Genomic DNA, 21,660 nt, shown 5'->3' with positions numbered 1-21,660 from the left:
CGGGAGAGCCCTCAAAAGTCTCCATAATCAATTGGGTTTTGGACCCATCCCACGTCCAAGACGGCTGCTTTAGTCTCCCTGCAGTCAGCGAAGCTGCCACTGCTAATTTCCTTATGTTGGGGAAGAGGTGGCGGGCGCAAAATGACCACCGCAGTCGACGCGCCCGTAAACCCCAATGAACGAACGAAGCCAGAGGGTGCAGGGTTCGGAAAAAAGTGGATGCGACAACAACTCGAAGCCACATTTCATCACTTAACTTATCGTCACCCCGCGCAAGTACGCAGGTGCGTGGCCGTGGATCAATTGCACACTTTATGTCAGCTTCCCTATAGCCTCTCCTCGATGTCTATCGAATGGACGCACATCATCAATTGTGCGCCCCTGTTTTAGAAAATTGACAAGCAGAGCCCCGTCGGCATACCGAAATGTAACCACTATCACTTTGCCGACTAACTTCAACTCGTACCACTCATTTGGTGGCCGTTACTCGGTGTGCACTGTGCTTCCACTTGCGCAACTCGGCACGGTGTCCCTTAGTGTCAACGTGTGACGCCCACAATTTCTTTACGGTGACAAGTCAATGATATCTTCTAGATATTCGATAAGGGGCCAAACACCCCGCTAAGCCTCCTTTCGAGCTTGCCTTTTCTCTGCAGTGTCAGCAAACGGGGGATACATCTTGCAGAGATCTTAAACATAGCATGATAGATTCCAGTGGCGTAGCCAAGTGGGGGGGGGGGGGCACAGGGGGCGCGTGCCCCTCCCATCGGGTCCAGGGGGCCCTTCGGGTCCCTGCGGCGCCAATCGGCCGCTGAGGGTCCACGCTGGCCATATTTCGTCTCAAAGGGACCCCACAGGGCTCGTCAGAGCATCTCATGGGCCCCTAAGTGGCGTATTAAGATCTTCGTAAGTGCCCCACGCCGGCTTCTTAGAGCCCTTGTCACCAGTTAAGGCCCTAAGAGGCCGCCAAGGGCCCCTTACCAGCCTGCCCCTCACGGTCTCTGAGAATCTCTTGCTGGCCTCTGAGGGCCCATTGGTGGCCTTGGCTCTGAGGGCGCATTGGTGGCCTCGGCTCTGAGGGCCTATTGGTGGCCTCTGAGGGCCCTTACCGGCCTATTAGGAGCCGGCTCTACGAGCTGCATGCCCGCCTGTGATGGTCCAACACCAATTCTCTTAGGGCCCCAATAACTGTGAGGAGTGCCTCTGATAGCCCACACCGGCGTTTCTGAGAGCCCACGCCGGCGTTTCTGAGGCCCCTTCTCCCCCAGTTCTGAGGGTCTTCATCAGAGGCTCCTAAGGCCCTACACCAGCGGCTCTGACGGCTCCACTGAGTCCACACTGGTGACTCTGAGGGTCCCAGTGGCGTCTGAGAATACTATTCCGGTCTAAAGGGACCCCCTCGGCGCTCCTAAAGGCACCACCGACCTCTGAGGTCCCCTTGTCGTCCTATGAAGGGCCCGCACCAGCACTCAGCTCAGCAGCTCTAAGGGTCCCACGCATATATGTGATGGCCATAAACCAGTGTATCTGAGGGCCCCGAAACGGCGCTTAAAGGGAGATTATGACTAGAGTTGCAAAGTTTCCCCCAAAGGCTGCTACCGGCACCGCCCCGCCCCACAAATTTTTTTTCGGGGATACCGGCATGCTACCACGCCCAAAGCAAAAACACCACCAAATTACCGACATGCCCTGGCATGCCGGTAATTTGGAATCAACCTGCATTGTTGATTCCAGTTTACCCCTACAAGAGATGCCACATTTTCCTCTTAGTGTCCAAAGTTTGAATCATATGCTAATAATTTTTTTTTTGTGCAAAACCAAAAATACCGGCATGCTACCGGCAAGACATGCCAGATACCACAAAAAACCTGCGGTAGTGAAAAATTACTGGCATGCCGGTAATGCGGTAGGGAAACTTTGCAACTCTAATTATGACCTTTTTCCACAAAATCTGAGTTAGGACCATTTTCTGACAAAACACAACAAGTTATAATGTAAATTAAAACCATTTTGCTCAATTCGGTACCTTGCCGCAAATATCTCAACTTGAAGTCACGTTAGCGGGGAGCGCTGAAAATGACCGTTGAATAAGTACTTACATCACTTTTTGGTACTTGCATGTAATTTTTTAAAATGAGCGTATTCATTACATTTGATCTTCATCACATCTAGTTAGTTAATGGTCGTCTATAGTGCCTTCAAAAGATATTCATGGTTTGGGGGTGGTTTATGTCTAAATTTACGCAACTATTTTTCCTGTTCATCATCTGTCGCCATATGCTGCTATTTTAGTAGCAACGACTCAATTTTGAATCGGTCCCGCCGACTGCACAATAAAAGAAGATAGATACAACACTTTTGCGGCATCACTGAAAAACCTATGCAGTACTGTTATCAAAATTCTCATAACACCGTTCGACAAACCTGAAGTCTTTTTGAAATAAATATGCTTGTATTTTTCGCTTCAGGCTCTGAGGCCAAAATAATGAATTTCGTAGTCGCAATCGCAAGATTTGGCTGCGTTTCTGGCGCTTGCCGTTCATTTGTGGCGCAAAATAATACTTGGAAACAAAGAAGAGTAGGCACTATGTACCCCCGAATTAGAATCTAATTAATTCTAAACCGAATTAACTCTAATTCAAATTAGAATCCTTACAACCAAGCAACGACAAGGCGATAACAAACAAAAACCCAAGCGTCGCTGTTTGAAACAAAAGCGTCATATACTGCGACTTTTTTATAGAGAAGGACAACGCATTTCGGCGGGTGTTACAAGTACTGCAAGTACTGCTTCTTTTTTGCAAAAATAAAAACCTTTTCACATACGACAATGTGCTAGGAAATTTTCATATTTTATAGAAACTACAGTAGAAATAGTATAGATGTCGAGTAATTTTTATTTAAGAAAAAAGAAAGCTCATTATCTTATGAGAAATATCGTTTCCGTCTGCTCTGAGCGGCTAATCGGCGACACTCATTATTTCCAGCGACGGGAAGCGCCCCGTCAGTCGGCCCGGAGACCAAGGCCGACCAACCGGCGGCGGCTCGCTCGGTTCCTATCTCGCTGACCTCCACCGTTCGCCCACAGCAAAAACACTCGGCGAGGGTTAAGCATGTAGGGAAGGTTAGATCGTGAAAAACTGAACGTGGGATCAGATAATGGGTTGACGACACACCAAGGGCAAACGACTGTCGGAGAGGTATAAAACGGGCGCCAGACGCAGCAGCGGGACACTCCTCACACAGTCCACACCACGTTCGACAACACCCACTCTGCAACACTCCACTCAACATGCACAAGTAAGTACCTACGTAAGAATGACTCAGACCAGACGGTCTGCCCCAGCCAGCTCTCTTGGAGCTGTGCTGTGGGGACAAGGTGACGTGACGTCTTCTAGGAAGTCCGTTTAACTTGCCGAACTATTCGGTATATGGTTGAACTGTTTGTTTTGTCTTTCGGCTAATCATTCGGTTATCTCTTTCGCCCTTTTTTGGTGACCGTTGACCGCCGTTGTCCGGTCTCACTGCGCTGTTTGTGTTTCAGCCTGCCCGCCATCATGACGCTGACCAGGGAGCCGATTGGCTCGGCTTGGCGACAGCAGGCTGTTCTTTCGGCACTCTTCCGGCCTCTCCAATATCGGCATACTCGAGTGCGATAGCAACTCGAGTGGGACTGATTTTCGGTCTTCTTTCGACACTCTTCCGTCTTCTTCGATATCAGCCTGTGCTAATGCAACGGCTATTCGTGCAGGACTGATTTTCGGCCTTGTCTCGTTTAATGACTCGATCGCTTCCTTTTGACATTTTGGTTTCGACCTTATCTTTTGGCTCATTTCAATATATCTACTTTTAACTCATGTTCACGTCTGTATGGTGGATGGTGTTGGGAACGAAGGAGGGAAAGGATCCAGAAACACACATATATCGATCGCGTTTTCATCAGTAATACCCCTAGACAGCATATAGAGTAAAAGATTGAAGAATATAATCCCCTAGACAACACATAGAGTAATATAGTGAAGGACACAATCCCCTAGACATACCTAGCGATAAGAGCAGCATAGCAGCATATACAAAGGGACAACTTTCAAATTACATTGGGGGCTCGTCCGGGATATCAAACTCTGTTCTGCTCGAACAGGACCCTGATTGTATATGCCGTTGATTCATTGCATGTTCTTGCTTGTAAAGTTTTCAGGTTCTTTGTTGTTCCAGAATGATTCGTGGATCTTCGTTGGTGTAGCTTGCTGCTCGTGATTCGTAAACTTTCCGTTTCACCGTGTTCGTGAAACATGAATTGACTGGTCAAATTTGTGTATTTCCATTTCCAGTTACCTTTATTTGATGGCGAATGGCTCGAGTTCCAGACTCTTAGGTTCGCCAGGCCAATTGTTGGTCCGCATGCTGCATGGGCAACCTACATCGGACGCACCGTCGAGGTCGCCATCTCTTGAAGTTCATTTGATTCAGGTTAGTCTTGCTTACTTCTGTGGGTCTACTTACTTTGCCTTCTGGCGATACGCTACTCGGTCGTATACCTCGCAAATCAATTCGTTCGCATCGTTGGCATGACAGCAAATGGCTATTTAACTCATGGTATAAATGAATGTCCAGATATGCTCTATGGATTACATCCATTCGATTCCTTTGACTTGAATATGTGTTCGGATGATACTTACTTGGTATAATTGAACTTTATTAAGAAGTTGCCCGTAAGGCGCTCATATAATGCCGACTTGGTGTTGTTGAGCTGGTCCGCTGGTTTGCTCTGATAACATCGACTTGGTGTTATTGAGCTTTGTCTTGACCTTTAATGCTCAGATGTTACTGACTTGACTTTAGGGAACTATATAACACTGACTTCGTTGTCATGGGACGTTCTGGTGATACCGACTTGGTGTCATTGAACTTTGGGGTAGTTGCCATAGGATGTCAGTGACCAGGTGCATGGCAGCACAGTGGTCAGCTAGCGTGTTCGCGGCAATAACCATCCACAGATAAAACAACGCGAGTTCGATCATCTGATCGCCAAACCGGATATACCATTCGATCAGCTTTCAAGATCGCGGAAATATCCCATGATCAAGGTTCCGGAGTTCAGAGGTTCGTTGTCAGAGGTCAGTTGACATAACCTTACATGGCCCTGACACAGTCCGAAGTGTCATTGTGACTGAGTGGATGGACGCCTCGCTGACATGATTAGATATTCATGTGGGATTTCAATTGTTCTCCTGGTTGGTCGCTGATAGAGTCTTATTGCTAAGTTGTTGACAGATGTTGACAAAGTACATTGTACAAGATTGGCTCAGTGTTTCATAACTTGAGATGTCATTTAAATTTGAGAGTACGACCAATTTGTTCGTTGACATTTTCTTGACACAGGAATTTCCATCTTTCAGAGCATGTTACAGGTTTCCGGTAAGTCGATTTCAGGTCAGGTAGTTCTCTCAATGCTAGATATTTTGTCCCGCAGTAAAAATAAGATATCGTTTTAGACGTTTACGGTCAACACTGGATGGCAATATTTTAACTTCACTTTGGCTCAAATAAGTTTGACTGAATGATAAACGCGAGGTATTTGGCGGGTGATGATATGCTGGGCCAGAAGTGTGATTTTCCGTTAATTGAGTAGGTCGTGCCGTCTACCTACGTCCCTGAGAGAAGGGCGAGTGCTAGGTAGGACGGGCAGCCTACTGACGTCTCTCGGAGGAGGGCGTCACAAGACCGTCTGCTCGCGGGGAGCAGGACGGCAGTCGCGGCCCGGACGCGTAGGAGCTGAGGAGAACTGGTGATAGGGCCTGCCCCACCTATCTACCAGAGTTGAGCAGCATGGCAGAGGGTGGTCCTCTGGGGGTCCATGCCCACCGAACATACACCGGCCGGGTATGGGTGGAAATTCTCGGTCAGCTTACGCTCTAGGCATAAGGGCTGGGCGTGCAGTGACGGGAGCAGCAGGTCACTGGCACATGCGACACAACAATCCATGCTGAGGAGGTGTTCCTAGCATGTGAAAAACGGAACCATTTGAGCGTGTAAGGCGGCAAACCCCACCGCAAGTACACTGCTACCGGAGTACCTATAAAGAGTCGAACACTCCAGCGAGTACAAGGAGAGGCCAGCAGCAAACCCGACCAACAGCTTGCTTGTTTGAAGGTGACGTCGATAGAAAATGTGTCTTATAGGGTGATGACGACTCGATTGCTCGACTTTGTTGCACAGGTGCTGCAGGTACAGCAAACCCGACCAACAATTTACTTGCTTCAGGAGGTGACCGCAGCATCGATAAGGAAGGTGGGTTGTTTTATATCCGAGATAGGATGACTCGGTTGACTTGTTTGGCACTGCTCAGGAGTTGCTGGAGCAGCAACCCGACTTACAGCTTAATGACTTTGGAAGGTAGTCGCAGCAGTCGATCGGAAAGGTGTGATTCACATTCAAGGTTAGATGGTTAGATGATGAATTGGTTGCTTGTTTCATTGCACAGGTGTTGCAGAAGCAGCAAACCCGACCAACACCATAATTACTTTAAGAATTGTACTTCAGGAATTGACCAGTGTCGGATAATTGACCACAGTGTCGATAAGACAGGTGTCTTAGGAAGATGACTCGGTTGCTTTGCTTCGTTTGCACAGGTGTTGCAGAAGCAGCGAAACCGATCGACGTTAACTTGTTTCAGAAGATGACCGCAGCGTCGATAAGAAAGGTGACTTGTTTGCTGTGCTTCGCTGCACAGATGTTGCAAAAACAGCAAACCCGACAAACAGTTGAAATGTGAGTAGACTTCAGGTGACTGCAGAGGGAAAGATAGTGTTTAAGACGGTGGTTTTCGTCTCGTTTTATCTCCATTCCATGGCAGGAGGTAGTACGACTCGAATCCTTGCTTAGCTGCACTTTGCAAGTCATAGCAAGTGCAAAACTCTTCAAGAGTCCATCCCGTGGCTCATCTCCAGAGTAGGAAGAAAGACATAAATGCTTCATGTCCTGCTTCATCGTGAATTACTGTGTGGGTCTTGCAGTTGAGATAACAAGGCAAAGAAAAATAGTAATTCGGCCGTCAGCAGTTACCATGTGAGCTGACTGAAGCCGAAAGGTTTCGATTTCAGCGCAGGAACGAGGCACGAGACGTCCCGAGGGAAGGTCTTTCCAGTAAAGCTAAACCGAGCAGAACCGCAACGGTAAGGGACAATGCAACATTAACGAAATATTTGCTTGATTTCGTTGTCTCGACTTTCGAGTAACACTTAGGTTAATGTTTTTATAGCAAGATTCTGGAGTAGCATCAACTGTGCAAACTGACCACACATTTCCCTGTGGAACGATTTAAAATATGAACCCGAAAGCCTATGCAGTTAGAACCTGCAATCCTATGTGAACTCGTTCAGCACTCATGTGAATCATTTGGCAATCCCAAAGCTGAACGAAGAGTCAACGTCATATTGAATGGAAGGTGTACCAGTTACTGTGGTTGACTTTCGTTGTATTGTCTGCAACAGACACCACGCTGCCGAGTGGAGGTCCTGATGGATTTATCCAACCCTGCATGGAGCGTCACCGTCTCGTGAGTGACCAGCGACGATGATGTCAGGTCACGAACAAAAGTAAGAACAACCCTTGAGATCAAAAGATCAAAGCCAACGGGCATGTGCTCACTTGTTAAAGTCAAGCAGACGAGTTTGCTACAATCTGCTTCAGCGTATGCATGAAGGTCGTGATAAGGGTCAGTTGGTGCTCGAGGTATAAGTTGTGGTGAAGCAACAATCTTGTGCATTGCCTTGAAACTAGATCCAGCGACATGGATCTGTGCAGACCAAAAGATGCGCGGGCCTAGAACCGGCATAGACAATAGGACAAACTGCTCGTGTGCTGCGATGCTTGCATCGTCTGGTCCCTCCCAATGTCCTCAGGTCATTGGAGCCAGCAGCAGAGTGCGTCCTACACAGGTATCGGAGATACCAAAAGGTCTACAAGCACCACCATTCTCTCGGCATGTCAGATTGACTTCAGCCTCAACACCTCACCCGAGCCCTTAGGACCAACATCTCGATGCTGAGTGCTGCCAGAAGTCGGAAACGCATCCTTCTGTTCTAACGGAGGCAAACGATCACTCGCCCGTCGGTTGTAGCTTATCTCCTCCAGGTGTGGCGGCCATAAAGCAGACGGATGGACCCATCACGTTATCACTCGTGAGTTTTTAAAGTCGAAGCCCGTATTGGGAATCGTTAACAAGCGTACCCTTTACATTGCACGACTGACGACATGCTCCTTTGTAAATCGTTTCCGGTAAACCACGAAATTCCCATCCCAGAAACAGTCCACAGGTCAGTAGCAAGCAGATGTGGTTCCCAGAATAGCTTAAACATAAATGTAAATGCGTATTGATTGCCTTCTTCCAGGATTTTGTATCCGGTAGCGTCAGCACAACCATGGTGCACTGCTAAGGATTATGTAAGTCGTAGGGACTTATGATTTTATGGCCAATCAAGCTATTTAGTAATTATGTACTTTTCTAGTGTCATATTTGACAAAAGAGTTGTCAAAAGAGTAAAAATAGTTTGAGATAGAGTGGTCTCATTTACCTTTGCCTTAAAGTCAAAATGTGTCGGACTCAGTCAGACTGTAAACATGAAATTACATACGTATACCCGTTCACCCCCTAAGGTTACAGTTCTTCGTTCGCCGTAAAAATGGGAGGGATATGAGAAATATCGTTTCCGTCTGCTCTGAGCGGCTAATCGGCGACACTCATTATTTCCAGCGACGGGAAGCGCCCCGTCAGTCGGCCCGGAGACCAAGGCCGACCAACCGGCGGCGGCTCGCTCGGTTCCTATCTCGCTGACCTCCACCGTTCGCCCACAGCAAAAACACTCGGCGAGGGTTAAGCATGTAGGGAAGGTTAGATCGTGAAAAACTGAACGTGGGATCAGATAATGGGTTGACGACACACCAAGGGCAAACGACTGTCGGAGAGGTATAAAACGGGCGCCAGACGCAGCAGCGGGACACTCCTCACACAGTCCACACCACGTTCGACAACACCCACTCTGCAACACTCCACTCAACATGCACAAGTAAGTACCTACGTAAGAATGACTCAGACCAGACGGTCTGCCCCAGCCAGCTCTCTTGGAGCTGTGCTGTGGGGACAAGGTGACGTGACGTCTTCTAGGAAGTCCGTTTAACTTGCCGAACTATTCGGTATATGGTTGAACTGTTTGTTTTGTCTTTCGGCTAATCATTCGGTTATCTCTTTCGCCCTTTTTTGGTGACCGTTGACCGCCGTTGTCCGGTCTCACTGCGCTGTTTGTGTTTCAGCCTGCCCGCCATCATGACGCTGACCAGGGAGCCGATTGGCTCGGCTTGGCGACAGCAGGCTGTTCTTTCGGCACTCTTCCGGCCTCTCCAATATCGGCATACTCGAGTGCGATAGCAACTCGAGTGGGACTGATTTTCGGTCTTCTTTCGACACTCTTCCGTCTTCTTCGATATCAGCCTGTGCTAATGCAACGGCTATTCGTGCAGGACTGATTTTCGGCCTTGTCTCGTTTAATGACTCGATCGCTTCCTTTTGACATTTTGGTTTCGACCTTATCTTTTGGCTCATTTCAATATATCTACTTTTAACTCATGTTCACGTCTGTATGGTGGATGGTGTTGGGAACGAAGGAGGGAAAGGATCCAGAAACACACATATATCGATCGCGTTTTCATCAGTAATACCCCTAGACAGCATATAGAGTAAAAGATTGAAGAATATAATCCCCTAGACAACACATAGAGTAATATAGTGAAGGACACAATCCCCTAGACATACCTAGCGATAAGAGCAGCATAGCAGCATATACAAAGGGACAACTTTCAAATTACAATCTCCCTTTAAGAGGGCCCTCACCGGCGACTGTGCAGGTCCCACTCCGGCGCCTCTGAAAGCCCCACACATATGCATCTGACCAGGGGTGGATTTTTTTGTTTTTTATTGGGGTTGCACAGCCCTGAAAGGGCGCCCAAAGCGGTACCGAGGGGCGCAATAGTCCGGAAGTGGGCGCCACCAGGTACGGTCGTAAATTTGGCGTTGGGGGGGGGGGGGGAATTGGCAAAGGGGCCCCTGTAGACCCTCGCTGGGGGTGGTGTGTTAGCTTAACCCGCGTACCGCGTAGGGGGGCGAATATCCGCCCCCTCCCCCTGAAGTTTTTCGTAAGTAGCGGAAAACTTCTGAAACCAATATGAGACCCTTATGATCTTAAATGATCTTAAGCCCGGCTTAAGATCATTTAAGGCCAGTATTGAGATTGACCCTCATAAACCGGGTGAGACCTCGCACAGCAGTATGGGTCTTTGAACTCCAACGTGGGTCTTACGAGACCTGCCTGAGCCATCAGAGGCCAGTGCGGGCCCGGGGTCATCAAAGGCCAGTGCGGGGTCGTCAAAGGCCAGTTCGGAACCTCTGAGGAAGTGTGAGCCCTTGAGGCCAGCGTTGGTCCTTGAGAGGTCAATGTGGGACCCCTTGACTGGTATGGGCCCTAAGAGACATGTGTGGTGCCAATGCGACCCAAAATAGACACAACTAACGACATGGGGCTCTCAGAGACTAGCAGCGGCCCTTAAAAACCTGTACGGGCCAAACAGATCGACAGGGGCCCTCCGAGATCGGCAGAGAATAAGAAGATAGCATGAGGCGCCTATGATGGGCAGGCCCGGGCTCTCAAAGACCTAAATGGAACTATCAGAGACCAGGGACCCTTGGCAGCAGACATGGGCCCTCAGAAACCGATGTGACCCCGATATGGTAATAGACCTTAATGCCGGCCCGTTGCGACGAGATAACGGCCCTCAAATTCCGAAATTCCGACATGGGGACCAACAGAGACTGACAGGGAGCCTTGGAGGACGGCATGAAACGCCAAAAGTTCTTCCTTGGACCCCAGAGACTAAATATGGGACTCTCAGAGTCTGGTGCGGGGCCCTCTGAGGCCTGTTTTGGGCCACCAGGGTCCGGTTCGGTCCATCAGATGCCGGTTATGGCCCTCAAAAGCCGGTTTGGGACCCTGAGTGGCCACTGGCCAGTACTGGCCCTCAAAAACCAGTTGGTCATTAGAGGCCAGCCCAATATGATCCCTTACAGGCCAGTGTGGAGCTCTCGGAGGTCAATGTGGGCCCTCAGAGCCCAGTGCGAGGCACCCAAAGTTCAATCTTGAGCCCTCAGCGACCGGAGTGGGTTCATTATAAGTTAGTGTGGGTCCCTCAGAGCAGCCTCAGGGACCAGACTAACCTGGCACCCCAGAGACCATAAAAGGGCCATCAAGGGCGGTGTAGAGACCCCATAGACCGGCTGGAGCCCATTGAGGCCAGTTTGGGGCCCTCAGAAAAAGAAATGAGGCCATTAGAGGCGTGGACCCCCAGAGACCAGTTTGGGAGCCCTCAAGACCAGTACAGGGCTCTCAAAGGCCAGTTTGAGGCCCTCAGAGGTCGATGCGGGCTCTTAGTGACCGGCACCCAAAGGTCAGTCCTGAAACCCAGAGACAGAAATGAGGCCATCAAGAGATCAGTGTGGGGCCCTCAAAGGCCGGTTGGGGGACTCCTGATGCCGCTTTCGGGCCCTCAAGGGCCAGTGGAGGGCTCTGGGAGGTCGATGTGGGCCCTCATCGGTCAAGGTGGGCCCTTGGAGGCCACTGAAGCGCCCTCAGAAGTCAGGATACTCAAAGACCGGTATGGGGGCTGTTACATAATACCTGGCGTTGGTTTCTTGAGCCTCGTGACAATCGGGTAAGAGCCAGGGCCCCTACGCCCATCGGGGCCCATCGGTTGTTTAAAGGTAGTGTGCCACCTTTGAAAGATTTCCCATTTTATTTTTCCTAGGATAAGAAGCTTCTGTTTTTACCTAATATCGCAAAAAAAAAATCAAAAATGGGCCTGGAATAGTGCCTTTTTCGCCTAAAAGTTTATCGGTTTTTAGATATGTATAACAACTGTAGTGGGCTCGCCTGCAAACAGGCGTCGGCAACAATCGCGAATGCGGCGCACATGTGACAATAAGCAAAGGTCATTATAGTGTTACGACCATACGACGTACGGGAATGAGTTATCAGCTGTCTAATCGTAGACAACACAATGTCGAGCCTTAAACTGTAAGCCTGTATTGGTATTGTTTCTTTTATTTGGCTGTCGAACATTATTTATGGTTTGAAATATGATTTTATGTAAAATAATTGATATGAAAAAGCCGTCTCATAAGTTATGACCCCATTTCACCACACGCAAGTGGCAGAAATGACAATGATCAGCTGACGCATTTTTCTTGGCCGAAGTCAGAGCGCGCAGCCCGACGCACCACCACCGCACCACAAAGTATGAGCAGAAGCCGCGCCCAAAGCCAGGGCCCCGGTAACGTGAGGTAGCCGAGTCAGGGCAGCGTGCGCTGACCCAAGCCGGGGCCGCAGCTTTGGGCGCGGTCTACCGCATCCCCGCGGGCAGCCCCGGGCTATCACATGACACCGGGAGGACGCGCGGCTCCGGCTTGGGTCAGCGCACGCTGCCCTGACTCGGCTACCTCACGTTACCGGGGCCCTAGCTTTGGGCGCGGTCTACCGCACCACCTAACAGGCGTGTTCGAAACCGCAGGAGCTGATGATGAACGGGTTTATCGAAACTTGATTGGATGAGCATATCGGTAATAGCGATTTCAGTGTGTGCATTTATTGTTCATAGTGGTGTGAAATGTGGTTGGGGTACGACCGACAACCCGTCGGGGCGAATTTCGCACTGGGGTACTCAAAATTTGAAGAATTTAAGACGTTTCCATGAGTTTTGAAGGTATGGATAAGTTCTAAATCCGGTTCTCCTTATCTGGGCCATTAACTCCATACGGCCCAGGAAAGCTGGCACACTACCTTTAAGGGGGCAAATTATATGATGGCCATTTGGCCCCTGATTTGTCTTTGGGGGGGGGGGGGCATGGCCCTGATGCCCCCCTGCGACCTCCACTGGGCGGTGAGCGGCGCACCAGGAATCGAAATCCACGATTTTTTTTTTTTAACTGGTCATTTTTGCATGTCCGACAGCTCTACGGCCTTGTGACAGCTCAAGCTCTTGAGAGGAGGGTAGTACCTACATTAGAGGGGGCGGCGATGGCATTTGCACTTGAGGCGGCAGCGCCGGCAGCGCCTACGCTTAGACGGGGCGGCACCTACATTTTATGGGCAGCACCCTAACTTGAGGAGTGGCACCCACGCATGGGGGGGGGGGGCGGCATCTATCTACATGTGAGGGAAAGGCACCTTTATTTCAAGGGGTGGCACCTACACTTAGGGGGTGGCACCTACATTTGAGGGGGCTGCATTGCAACTAGGCCTTAGGGGGCGGCAACTACACGCTAGGGGGTGCCATCTACATTCGAAGGGACGGCACCTACATTTTATGGGATGACCGATGACACCTATGCATAAGTGGCCGGGGCCAACATTTGTGGGGGCGGCGCGGCACCTTCATTCGAGGGGCCGGCACCTGCATTCGAGGAGGGCCGGCACCTACATTCGAGGGGGCGGCACTAACATTTGAGGGGGCGGCACCTGCATTCGAGGAGGGCCGGCACCTACATTCGAGGGGGCGGCACTAACATTTGAGGGGGCGGCACCTACATTCCGAGGAGGGCTGGCATCTACATTCGAGGGGGCGGCACTAACATTTGAGGGGGCGGCACCTACATTCGAGGAGGGCCGGCATCTACATTCGAGGGGGCGGCACTAACATTCGAGGGGGCGGCACTAACATTTGAGGGGGCGGCACCTACATTCGAGGAGGGCCGGCATCTACATTCGAGGGGGCGGCACTAACATTTAAAGGGACACTCCCACCTTAACATTAGTTTTGAGTTGAGATAGCCAAATTGGTGGCCATGGCCTGCAAATACCGGTTTGGGCACTCACAACATCGACAAATGCTTTAATTCGGAGATATGGAATTTCAAACTTGCAGTTTTCGGATCCTAAGGGGCTAGTGCATTGGTATGCCCCCTTAGAATTTGTGACGTCAGCGGAGATCTAACGATTTTTAAATCTTTTACTAAAACGTTTGGTAGCACGCGGTGGTATCTGCTGCTTTGTGCGCAACAAATGCCGCACTTTCAAATAAAGTCGCTAGGAACAGCGGAGATCCCAAAAAGTAAACAAAAGTAAAAGTCTAATATCTTGAAAACCGGTGAATATTTTTCGATGAAATTTGGTAGATATTCGTTTTCGCTCTTTCTGAACCGAGCGACATCACTTTCGTGCCAATTCATTAACTTTTTTGAAGGTGGGAGGGTCCCTTTAAGGGGGCGGCACCTACATTCGAGGGGACAGCGCCTACATTCGAGGGGCGACATTTACATTTGAGGGGGTGGCACCTACATTCGAGGGGGCGACACCAACATTCGAGGGGGCGGCACCTACATTCGAGGGGGCGGCACTTACATTCGAGGAGGGCCGGCATCTACATTCGAGGGAGGGGGCGGCACTAACATTTGAGGGGGCGGCACTTACATTCGAGGGGGCGGCACCTACATTCGAGGGGCGGCATTTAGGTACATTTGAGGGGCGGCACCAACATTCGAGGGGGTGGCACCTACATTCGAGGGGATGGCGCCTACATTTAATGGGCGGCGCCTACATTCGAGGGGGCGGCACCTACAATCGAGGGGGCGGCACTTACATTTGAGGGGCGGCACCTACATTCGAGGGGCGGCACTTACATTCGAGGGGGCGGCACCTACATTCGAAGGGAGCGGCACCTACATTTGAGGTCTGAGGAGGCGGCAACTAGGTACACTAGATAGTTGATGGGTGACTATTGCCTACATGATGGGTAGGGCTCTTTTGAAAGATGGTGCCAAGTCAACGGGTGGCATAGAGTTTTGGGATGGCTCAGGGTTATGGGGGCGGCACCATTCGAGTCGCCCGCCGATTTATTTCAGTTGTAAAGTTGGGGTTGCACAAACCGATGTTGGGGTTGCACAATTCAAAGTTGGGGTTGCACGTGCAACCCCAACTTGATATAAAAATCCACCCCTGCATCTGACGGACACCCACCAGTGACTTTTGCGTGGCCCACACCGGCAATTCTGAGGATCCCACCGGAGTCTGAGAGTACCGTGCCGTTCTCTAAGGACCCCACTGAACTTCTGAAGGTGCTGCCGGCCTCTGAAGACCCTTTGCCGGCCTGAGGAGTGAGGACACCTTGCCGTTCCCTAAGAATCCCCTGCCGGCTTGCGAAGGGTTCGCGACAGCAGCTCCTACGGCCCACAGGCCACACACATCTGTGACGAATGTACATATATGCTTATTTGCTTATCTGTTTATTTTGATTTTTTTACCAAGTGACAAAAGATTGGTAGAGCTCAGCGAACACTGGTAGGGCCCAAATAAACATTGGTAGGGCTCGGGCCCTACCAGGCCTATACAAAACGACGCCCCTGCCGGCGTGACCCCTTCTCCCCTTCCCATTTGCGGTCATGTTTTGAGCTCAACAATAATAAATTAGTGGACATGGCTATTGTGGATTTGGTACAAAAACTGCGCAGCTGTGACATTCGGAAAACTGAGGAGTGAGGACCACGCACGCCGAGATATTCTATTTAGGTCTTTTCTATCCATTATTCACAAAGCACCAAAGGGCTAAGGATTCAGCTTATTGCAAAATTGGCCAAGGAAAGGAAGCAACCAAGTTGTAAGTAGCTACCTACATAATGGTATAGCAATAGCCCTCAAAGGTAGTATCTATGACCGTGCTCAAAGGTCTCAGATATTTTCGGTCGCTTAGTTAGGTACCTAGCTAACGAAAATCTGAATCGTATTTCAATTTATATTGATATAGGTACCCACACGATTTTCACCCACACTACATATTGAGTGTCCAATAAGTTTAGTACCTAGCTGTGGGAGGCCAGAGCTCAGCTAATCACTCAGCTAATTGGTCTGTTAATCACTGAGCTGGAGTGATTAACAGACCAAAGTATGCTGGTGATTGGTAAATTGACTGATCCAGTGTGCTTATTTTGGTAGTCATTCATGAGAGGTGCCCTTCAGTCGGGCGCACTATGGTATCGGCACTCCATTTATAGAAACGTTTCCATTTTTGGAAGAAAGTTCCAAAAATGGAAACGCTAAAAACCAACTGTTCCAAAAATGGAAACGCTCCGTTTCTATTTTCGGAAACGCAAGGAGCACATAAACCTGTTCGGTAGTTTCCGCAACAAACCATAGAATTCCGCATCAAACAAAGGCCACCAATCAAAAGACCGCATTTCGCTTCATAATTCCAATGTTGAACAGAAAAATCGGCTGTTGAACAGGCTTGCACAGTCCACTTCTTTTTGTAAACAATAGAATTTTTCATGATAGGTGAACTTTTATGTGTCATTAATGAAATATACCTCATTTTTTTGTGGAAAAATTTGATTTTCACAAGAATGGCAATTTTTTAATTGACAGACTTGCTGTCTGGTATTCATATTGCTGTAAAGCAAGCCCTGAAATGGCGTGTTGGTGACCACGTGCTCTAGTCACGGAAATCGTCTCTCCGGCTTTGGAAGGCGGTAAGTTGGAAAATGTTTTATACAGATGCTTCTAAGTGGGCAAACTGAACTTCTTAACACCTATTTAACTTACGAATGTGTGAATGTTGGTAGAATGTATGTAAATAATTGCATTAAAGGTCTGATTGATATGTTACAGCTTGTCTGAAGCGATCCAAGCTGTCATCCAGTTTTAAACGATTCAGTTATAAGAAAAAGCGATGACAAGGTGTTATAAATAATTTCTATGGATAGGGAAATGCTCAAACTGCACTAATTGCCCACTTTGCACCGTATTAGTTCAGTAGGCCTTCAGTTTGTGCCTGTTTAAGGCCCATTGAAGAATGCTTAATGAAGCACAGTTTCCATTTTTGGAACAAATGACAAATTTTAACTCAAGCTCTACATACAGCTCACAGATGCAGTAGGTAGGTTATATGAATTTCAACTCTTATTTGCATTTAATTTTTTTAGAAGCACTTTATGCCTTCCTTATTTCTAATAATCCACTCGAATGTTGGAAAAGGTGCACGATCTGACAGCATGGAAATGCGAACTGGAGCTTCTGAACCGGCCTGATAAGGCCGAACTTAACTCCAACCCTACTTATAAAGCCTTGCTTTTCTTGGGAAGCCAGTCTGTTGACTACAATTCAGGGCACATCACTTACTGCAGTCACGCATGCATGCTTGCAACAGTTAAAATATGTTATAATGTGGGCTTCGTTAGCAGTTGCAGCTTAGTAGGCAAGACGGCTGGACAGTTCTGGGGTTTATGTAGGTGCCTAGAAATTGGGGACTTTCCCCAGAAGACACATTTTCGTAAGCATTATTGTACACTCGGGGGCAGATTGATGTTCCACCACTCCCTACCCATTGGGCTCCCATGGATCAGCAGTGGCTGCTGCCAGTGTTGCCTGCCCTCAGCACTGCTCAGCACTGCCTGCCAATGCCAGTGCTGCCAGTCCTGCCACTGCTGACAGCAGCCAGTGCTGAGCCATGGGAGCCCGATGGGTAGGGAGTGGTGGAACATCAATCTGCCCCCGAGTGTACCAACATCGGCTTTCGAGCACTATGCCCAAGCAATTGGAGGACCATTCATACGAAATTTAGATGCGAAGGGAAACCACACATATCGGAACATGTACTGGCATCAATAGCTCGGCCATTGCTTAGCCGGTGTGGGGTAGACAGGCCCACATATGATACTTATGCCTTTTCCTGTGTTGGCACAGTTTCCATTTTTGGAACCTTCCGTTTCCAAAAATGGAACGTTGACAAGGGTTTGCATCAGGGCATCAGATTCGCCATTTGCGTACGAAAATATTGTTGGATTTTACTGCTTTGGGAGAAAACATATCGACGAAAAGACACGCCAGCTGAAAAGATGACGATTAACTTTAGAAATACAGAAATATACCTGCTTAACACGCGCAGTGGAAGGGTTGCGAGTACTACGCCCAGTGGAAGGGGGGGGGGGCGGATGTCGCCCCCCCTAAGATCTCAGCTCCCACTGGAGCTAGAAAGACGAAATTTGGAGGGTAGGTGGGGGCCATGGGGAACTCTGTTGTGTGTGAATTTCATGACCCTAGGTCAATATCTTCAAGGTCAAATGAGGTCAAATGTGGTCAAATCTGCCATATTAGCGACCTTTTTTCGTTTACACGCCGATAATTCAAAAAGTTACCGGCCGATTTTCTTTTTTCTTTCACTATACGAAAGAACAAACAATTGTGAGTATGTATGGTGAATTTCTAGATAATCCAACAATAAATATGGCAGTTAGAAGCCTGCTAAGGGTAAGATGTCGCCGGCTGAAGCGGGATCGGCCGACGCGGGAAACGCGGCAATCACAATTTTTGTGTTTACACACTCATAACTCAAATTTTTATTGGCCGATTTTCAAAATTCTTTGACCATATGATTGCCTGTACATTTCTCAGTCTTCTCACCGAATTTGACGCGAATCTAATATAATCAGCGGTAAGGAGCGCGATGTAAAGACGGAACCGTCCCGCCCCGGCACAGTCTACAATTCAGGCGGCGCGTAACGGCTAGCGCCGGCCGCCGCGCCGCCGCGCCGCCGCGGCGGCAGGATGTTTGACTTTAGACCGCTATTACTAGAAAAGTTGTGAACCGATTTTCTTATTTCTTGCACGAGAAGATCCGCAATTCAATTCTGGGCAGGTAGCCGAAATTTCACATTAATATTATGTTTGCGACGCGAGTTATTGGCGAAAAACAGGAGGGGTGGGCGAAATCCGCCCCCCCCTTCCACTGCGCGTGTTAAAAATTGGCGTTTCTAATTTTGGAACTAGCGTTTCCATAAATGGAACGAAGTGCCTTCCAAATTTGGAAATGTTTCCTTTAATGGATACGTATCCATAAATGGACTGCCGATACCATAGTGCGCCCGACTGCCTTGGGGCTCGTAGCAGCCTGTGTGTCACTGAATTACCAAAAAAGGAATAATAGAAATTGAAAGATGAATTGTCTACAGAACCTTATAATTCACAAGCTACAGGAATGTGAAATATTATTATTACAAAGTGCCACAATTTGTGTGCGATCTCCAGATTTATGCCCCCAGGCCACGTGCCCTGAACGGCCACCCTTATTTTACACAAATAGGTACCTACCTTGTAGCTCTGAGATCGATTGGTTACCATTGTTTGTCCATCTCCCTGAAACTTGACTGTGGGTATGCGGGGTAAGAGCGTATAGGAAACAGCACCGTCTCATAAGCTGGTAGATCTTGAAGAATGCCTACATCTCAATCTGTTGTTTTTCATTAAATGATTAAAAGGTAGATGCTGCTGCAGGCACTTCTTTGTACAGGCTGAGGTGGTAGGGGCTACATAGGTCAAGGGGTACCTAGGTATTAGGTAGGTTTTAAGCAGTTCTCAGTAAGTGTTGGGTTGGCACTAGGCAGAATTTGATTGTGTTTTTTTAGATTTTGTATTTTAGTGAGCTAGGTGAGCTAGCAGTGGCTGCCTCACCATTGGCTCTTTGATCCCTCATTAGCCATTTTTAACAACTCCCCCTCTGCCTCTGGCCCTCTGCAGTAACCAGCCACCGATCCAGCGATGGCACAGCTCCTGAACCGTATCGGCCAACTGGGCGTCGGCCTGGCCATCACTGGTGGCGTCATCAACTCGGCCCTCTATAACGTGGACGCCGGACACCGGGCCGTCATCTTCGACCGCTTCGCCGGCGTCAAGAACGCGGTGGTCGGCGAGGGCACCCACTTCTTCATCCCGTGGGTGCAGCGGCCCATCATGTTCGACATCCGCGCGCGGCCGCGGAACGTGCCCGTGGTGACGGGCAGCAAGGACCTGCAGAACGTCAGCATCACTCTGCGCGTGCTGTTCCGACCGGTGGCCACGGCACTGCCCAACATCTACACCACGCTCGGACAGGACTACGACGAGCGCGTGCTGCCCTCCATCACCAACGAGGTGCTGAAGGCGGTGGTGGCCCGCTACGACGCCAGCGAGATGATCACGCAGCGCGAGGTGGTCTCGCAGACGGTCTCCGAGGAGCTGACGGAGCGCGCGCGTCAGTTCGGCCTGCTGCTGGACGACATCTCGATCACGCACCTGACGTTCGGCCGCGAGTTCACGCAGGCTGTCGAGATGAAGCAGGTGGCGCAACAGGAGGCAGAGAAGGCCCGATTCGTGGTGGAGAAGGTACGTCACGCGGGCGGGATAGTCTGTGTGGGATGTATTGCTTGGAATGGGCTGGAATGGGCGTGCGCAGTGCATCATAGCATGGTTGGGTCTAGTGAGTGTAACATTCAATGATAAATAGTCTGTCCACTGTGTTTGCTGACATAATGTTTTGAATGTGTGTATCTGCTTGAAGTGCCACATAGTTTCAAGATAATGTAAACTCAAATTTCGATGGTTAGGTATCTTAGAAGTCTGGTAGTTGGTACGGACCTGTATGTCCCCTACCTCTCATCCGGCATTTCTCCATGCCACTGCCGCGATCTGTCTCGCTCACCACTGACCGGTCCCCCTTCACGCGCTGTGCACAGGCGGAGCAGCAGAAGCGGGCGGCCATCACCTCGGCCGAGGGAGACAAGGTGGCCGCCGAGCTGCTCTCGGCCGCGTTCGCGCGCGCCGGTAACGGTCTGATCGAGCTGCGACGGATCGAAGCGGCCGAGGACATCGCCTACCAGATGTCTCAGAGCCGGAACGTGGTGTACCTGCCGCAGAACCAGACCACGCTGCTCAACCTGGGCGCCGTCTGAGGTGGGCGCTGACGGGGGAGAGGGAGGGGAGACAACAGGATGGGGCGGGCCAAGGATGGATGTTGCTAGCCTGAGAGGGATCTGACGATAGGTTGGTGCGTTCATCGGCGCGCCGGTTGGGGGATGAGGTCCAACAGAAGGCCAGGGACCGGTATAGCGACTGGTGGAGACTCCGCGGCTGTCTGCTGTCCGTTGTGACGAGACTCCGTCGGCTGTCCGCTGTCCTGTCTGACGACTCCGCCGGACGCCGCCAATTGTCCGAGCTGTCCGAGGCCGTCTTTTGTTCGACGTGACGGTGACTTCCTGCCTGCCGGGGTCGTCAATAGGGATTCCTTCTCAGAGATGTTCGTACCACGGTGCTGAAGACCATGCTGTTGGATATGTGATTAGTTCTGATATCGTGTCGTGCGCGGCTCTTGTCATCAGGATTGTCCTATTAATGTTCCACTGATGCAATACAAGCCTAGAGTGATTATAGCAGATGTGTTGGATAGCAATTAAAGTACCTGAAAGTTGGGTGGAATCGGTGGGAGAAATTGCTATCCTTGGGTGCCGTCCTTCGGTCTCTGTTCCTCTCGTATCGAGCTACCAAATGACGACGAACTCCTATTTTTTATCCCGTTCTGCCGTCTGTGGGTCTGCCGTCTGAACCTCGCTTCTGGAGAGTGGGGAGTAGGTGGTTTTTGTTCTCCCCTGGCATCCTGAAGACCATGTCAGAATCTGATATCCTTGGTTGTCTTTTGTCAGACTGCACACTTTCATGTATGGTTTCCTGAAGTGGTCAGTGTTGTGAATGTTGAGTTCCTAAACATTTTGTAGATTTTGGTTGATTATGTTTTCACAAAAATATGCTAGTCGTTATG

At 49.6% G+C, this 21,660-nt stretch overlaps 1 protein-coding gene and 1 long non-coding RNA gene across 3 annotated transcripts; both read left to right on the top strand.

The window, feature by feature from the left end:
• The first annotated feature begins 2,935 nt into the window (after positions 1–2,935).
• LOC122363908 lies at positions 2,936–9,625 on the top strand. The gene is made up of 2 exons (XR_006253452.1): positions 2,936–3,300; positions 3,545–9,625. It is a non-coding gene; the product is annotated as an uncharacterized LOC122363908 (long non-coding RNA).
• Positions 9,626–15,543: 5,918 nt separating this feature from the next.
• On the top strand, positions 15,544–21,274 carry LOC122363907 (protein l(2)37Cc-like). Of its 2 annotated transcripts, XM_043333724.1 has the most exons (4): positions 15,563–15,696; positions 16,461–16,564; positions 19,608–20,231; positions 20,582–21,274. In XM_043333724.1, exons 3-4 carry the CDS (start codon positions 19,629–19,631, stop codon positions 20,795–20,797), a joined length of 819 nt encoding a protein of 272 aa, XP_043189659.1. In that variant the 5' UTR covers positions 15,563–15,696; positions 16,461–16,564; positions 19,608–19,628; the 3' UTR covers positions 20,798–21,274. The 2 variants fall into 2 exon arrangements, with proteins under 2 accessions (XP_043189658.1, XP_043189659.1); XM_043333723.1 differs by lacking the exon at positions 16,461–16,564 and having other exon boundaries at positions 15,544–15,696.
• The last annotated feature ends 386 nt before the right edge of the window (positions 21,275–21,660 follow it).

Source organism: Amphibalanus amphitrite, unplaced genomic scaffold (assembly GCF_019059575.1).
Source record: "Amphibalanus amphitrite isolate SeventyFive unplaced genomic scaffold, NRLGWU_Aamphi_draft 000647F_arrow, whole genome shotgun sequence".
Lineage (NCBI taxonomy): Eukaryota > Metazoa > Arthropoda > Thecostraca > Balanomorpha > Balanidae > Amphibalanus > Amphibalanus amphitrite.
This window is presented reverse-complemented; position numbering and strand designations above follow the sequence as displayed.

Bases quoted from the DNA above. Each gene is read 5' to 3' on its own strand.
- LOC122363907 (XM_043333723.1), top strand. From the start codon at position 19,629: ATGGCACAGCTCCTGAACCGTATCGGCCAACTGGGCGTCGGCCTGGCC. The intron at 20,232-20,581 runs GTACGTCACGCG...CGCTGTGCACAG, and splicing joins CCCGATTCGTGGTGGAGAAG to GCGGAGCAGCAGAAGCGGGC.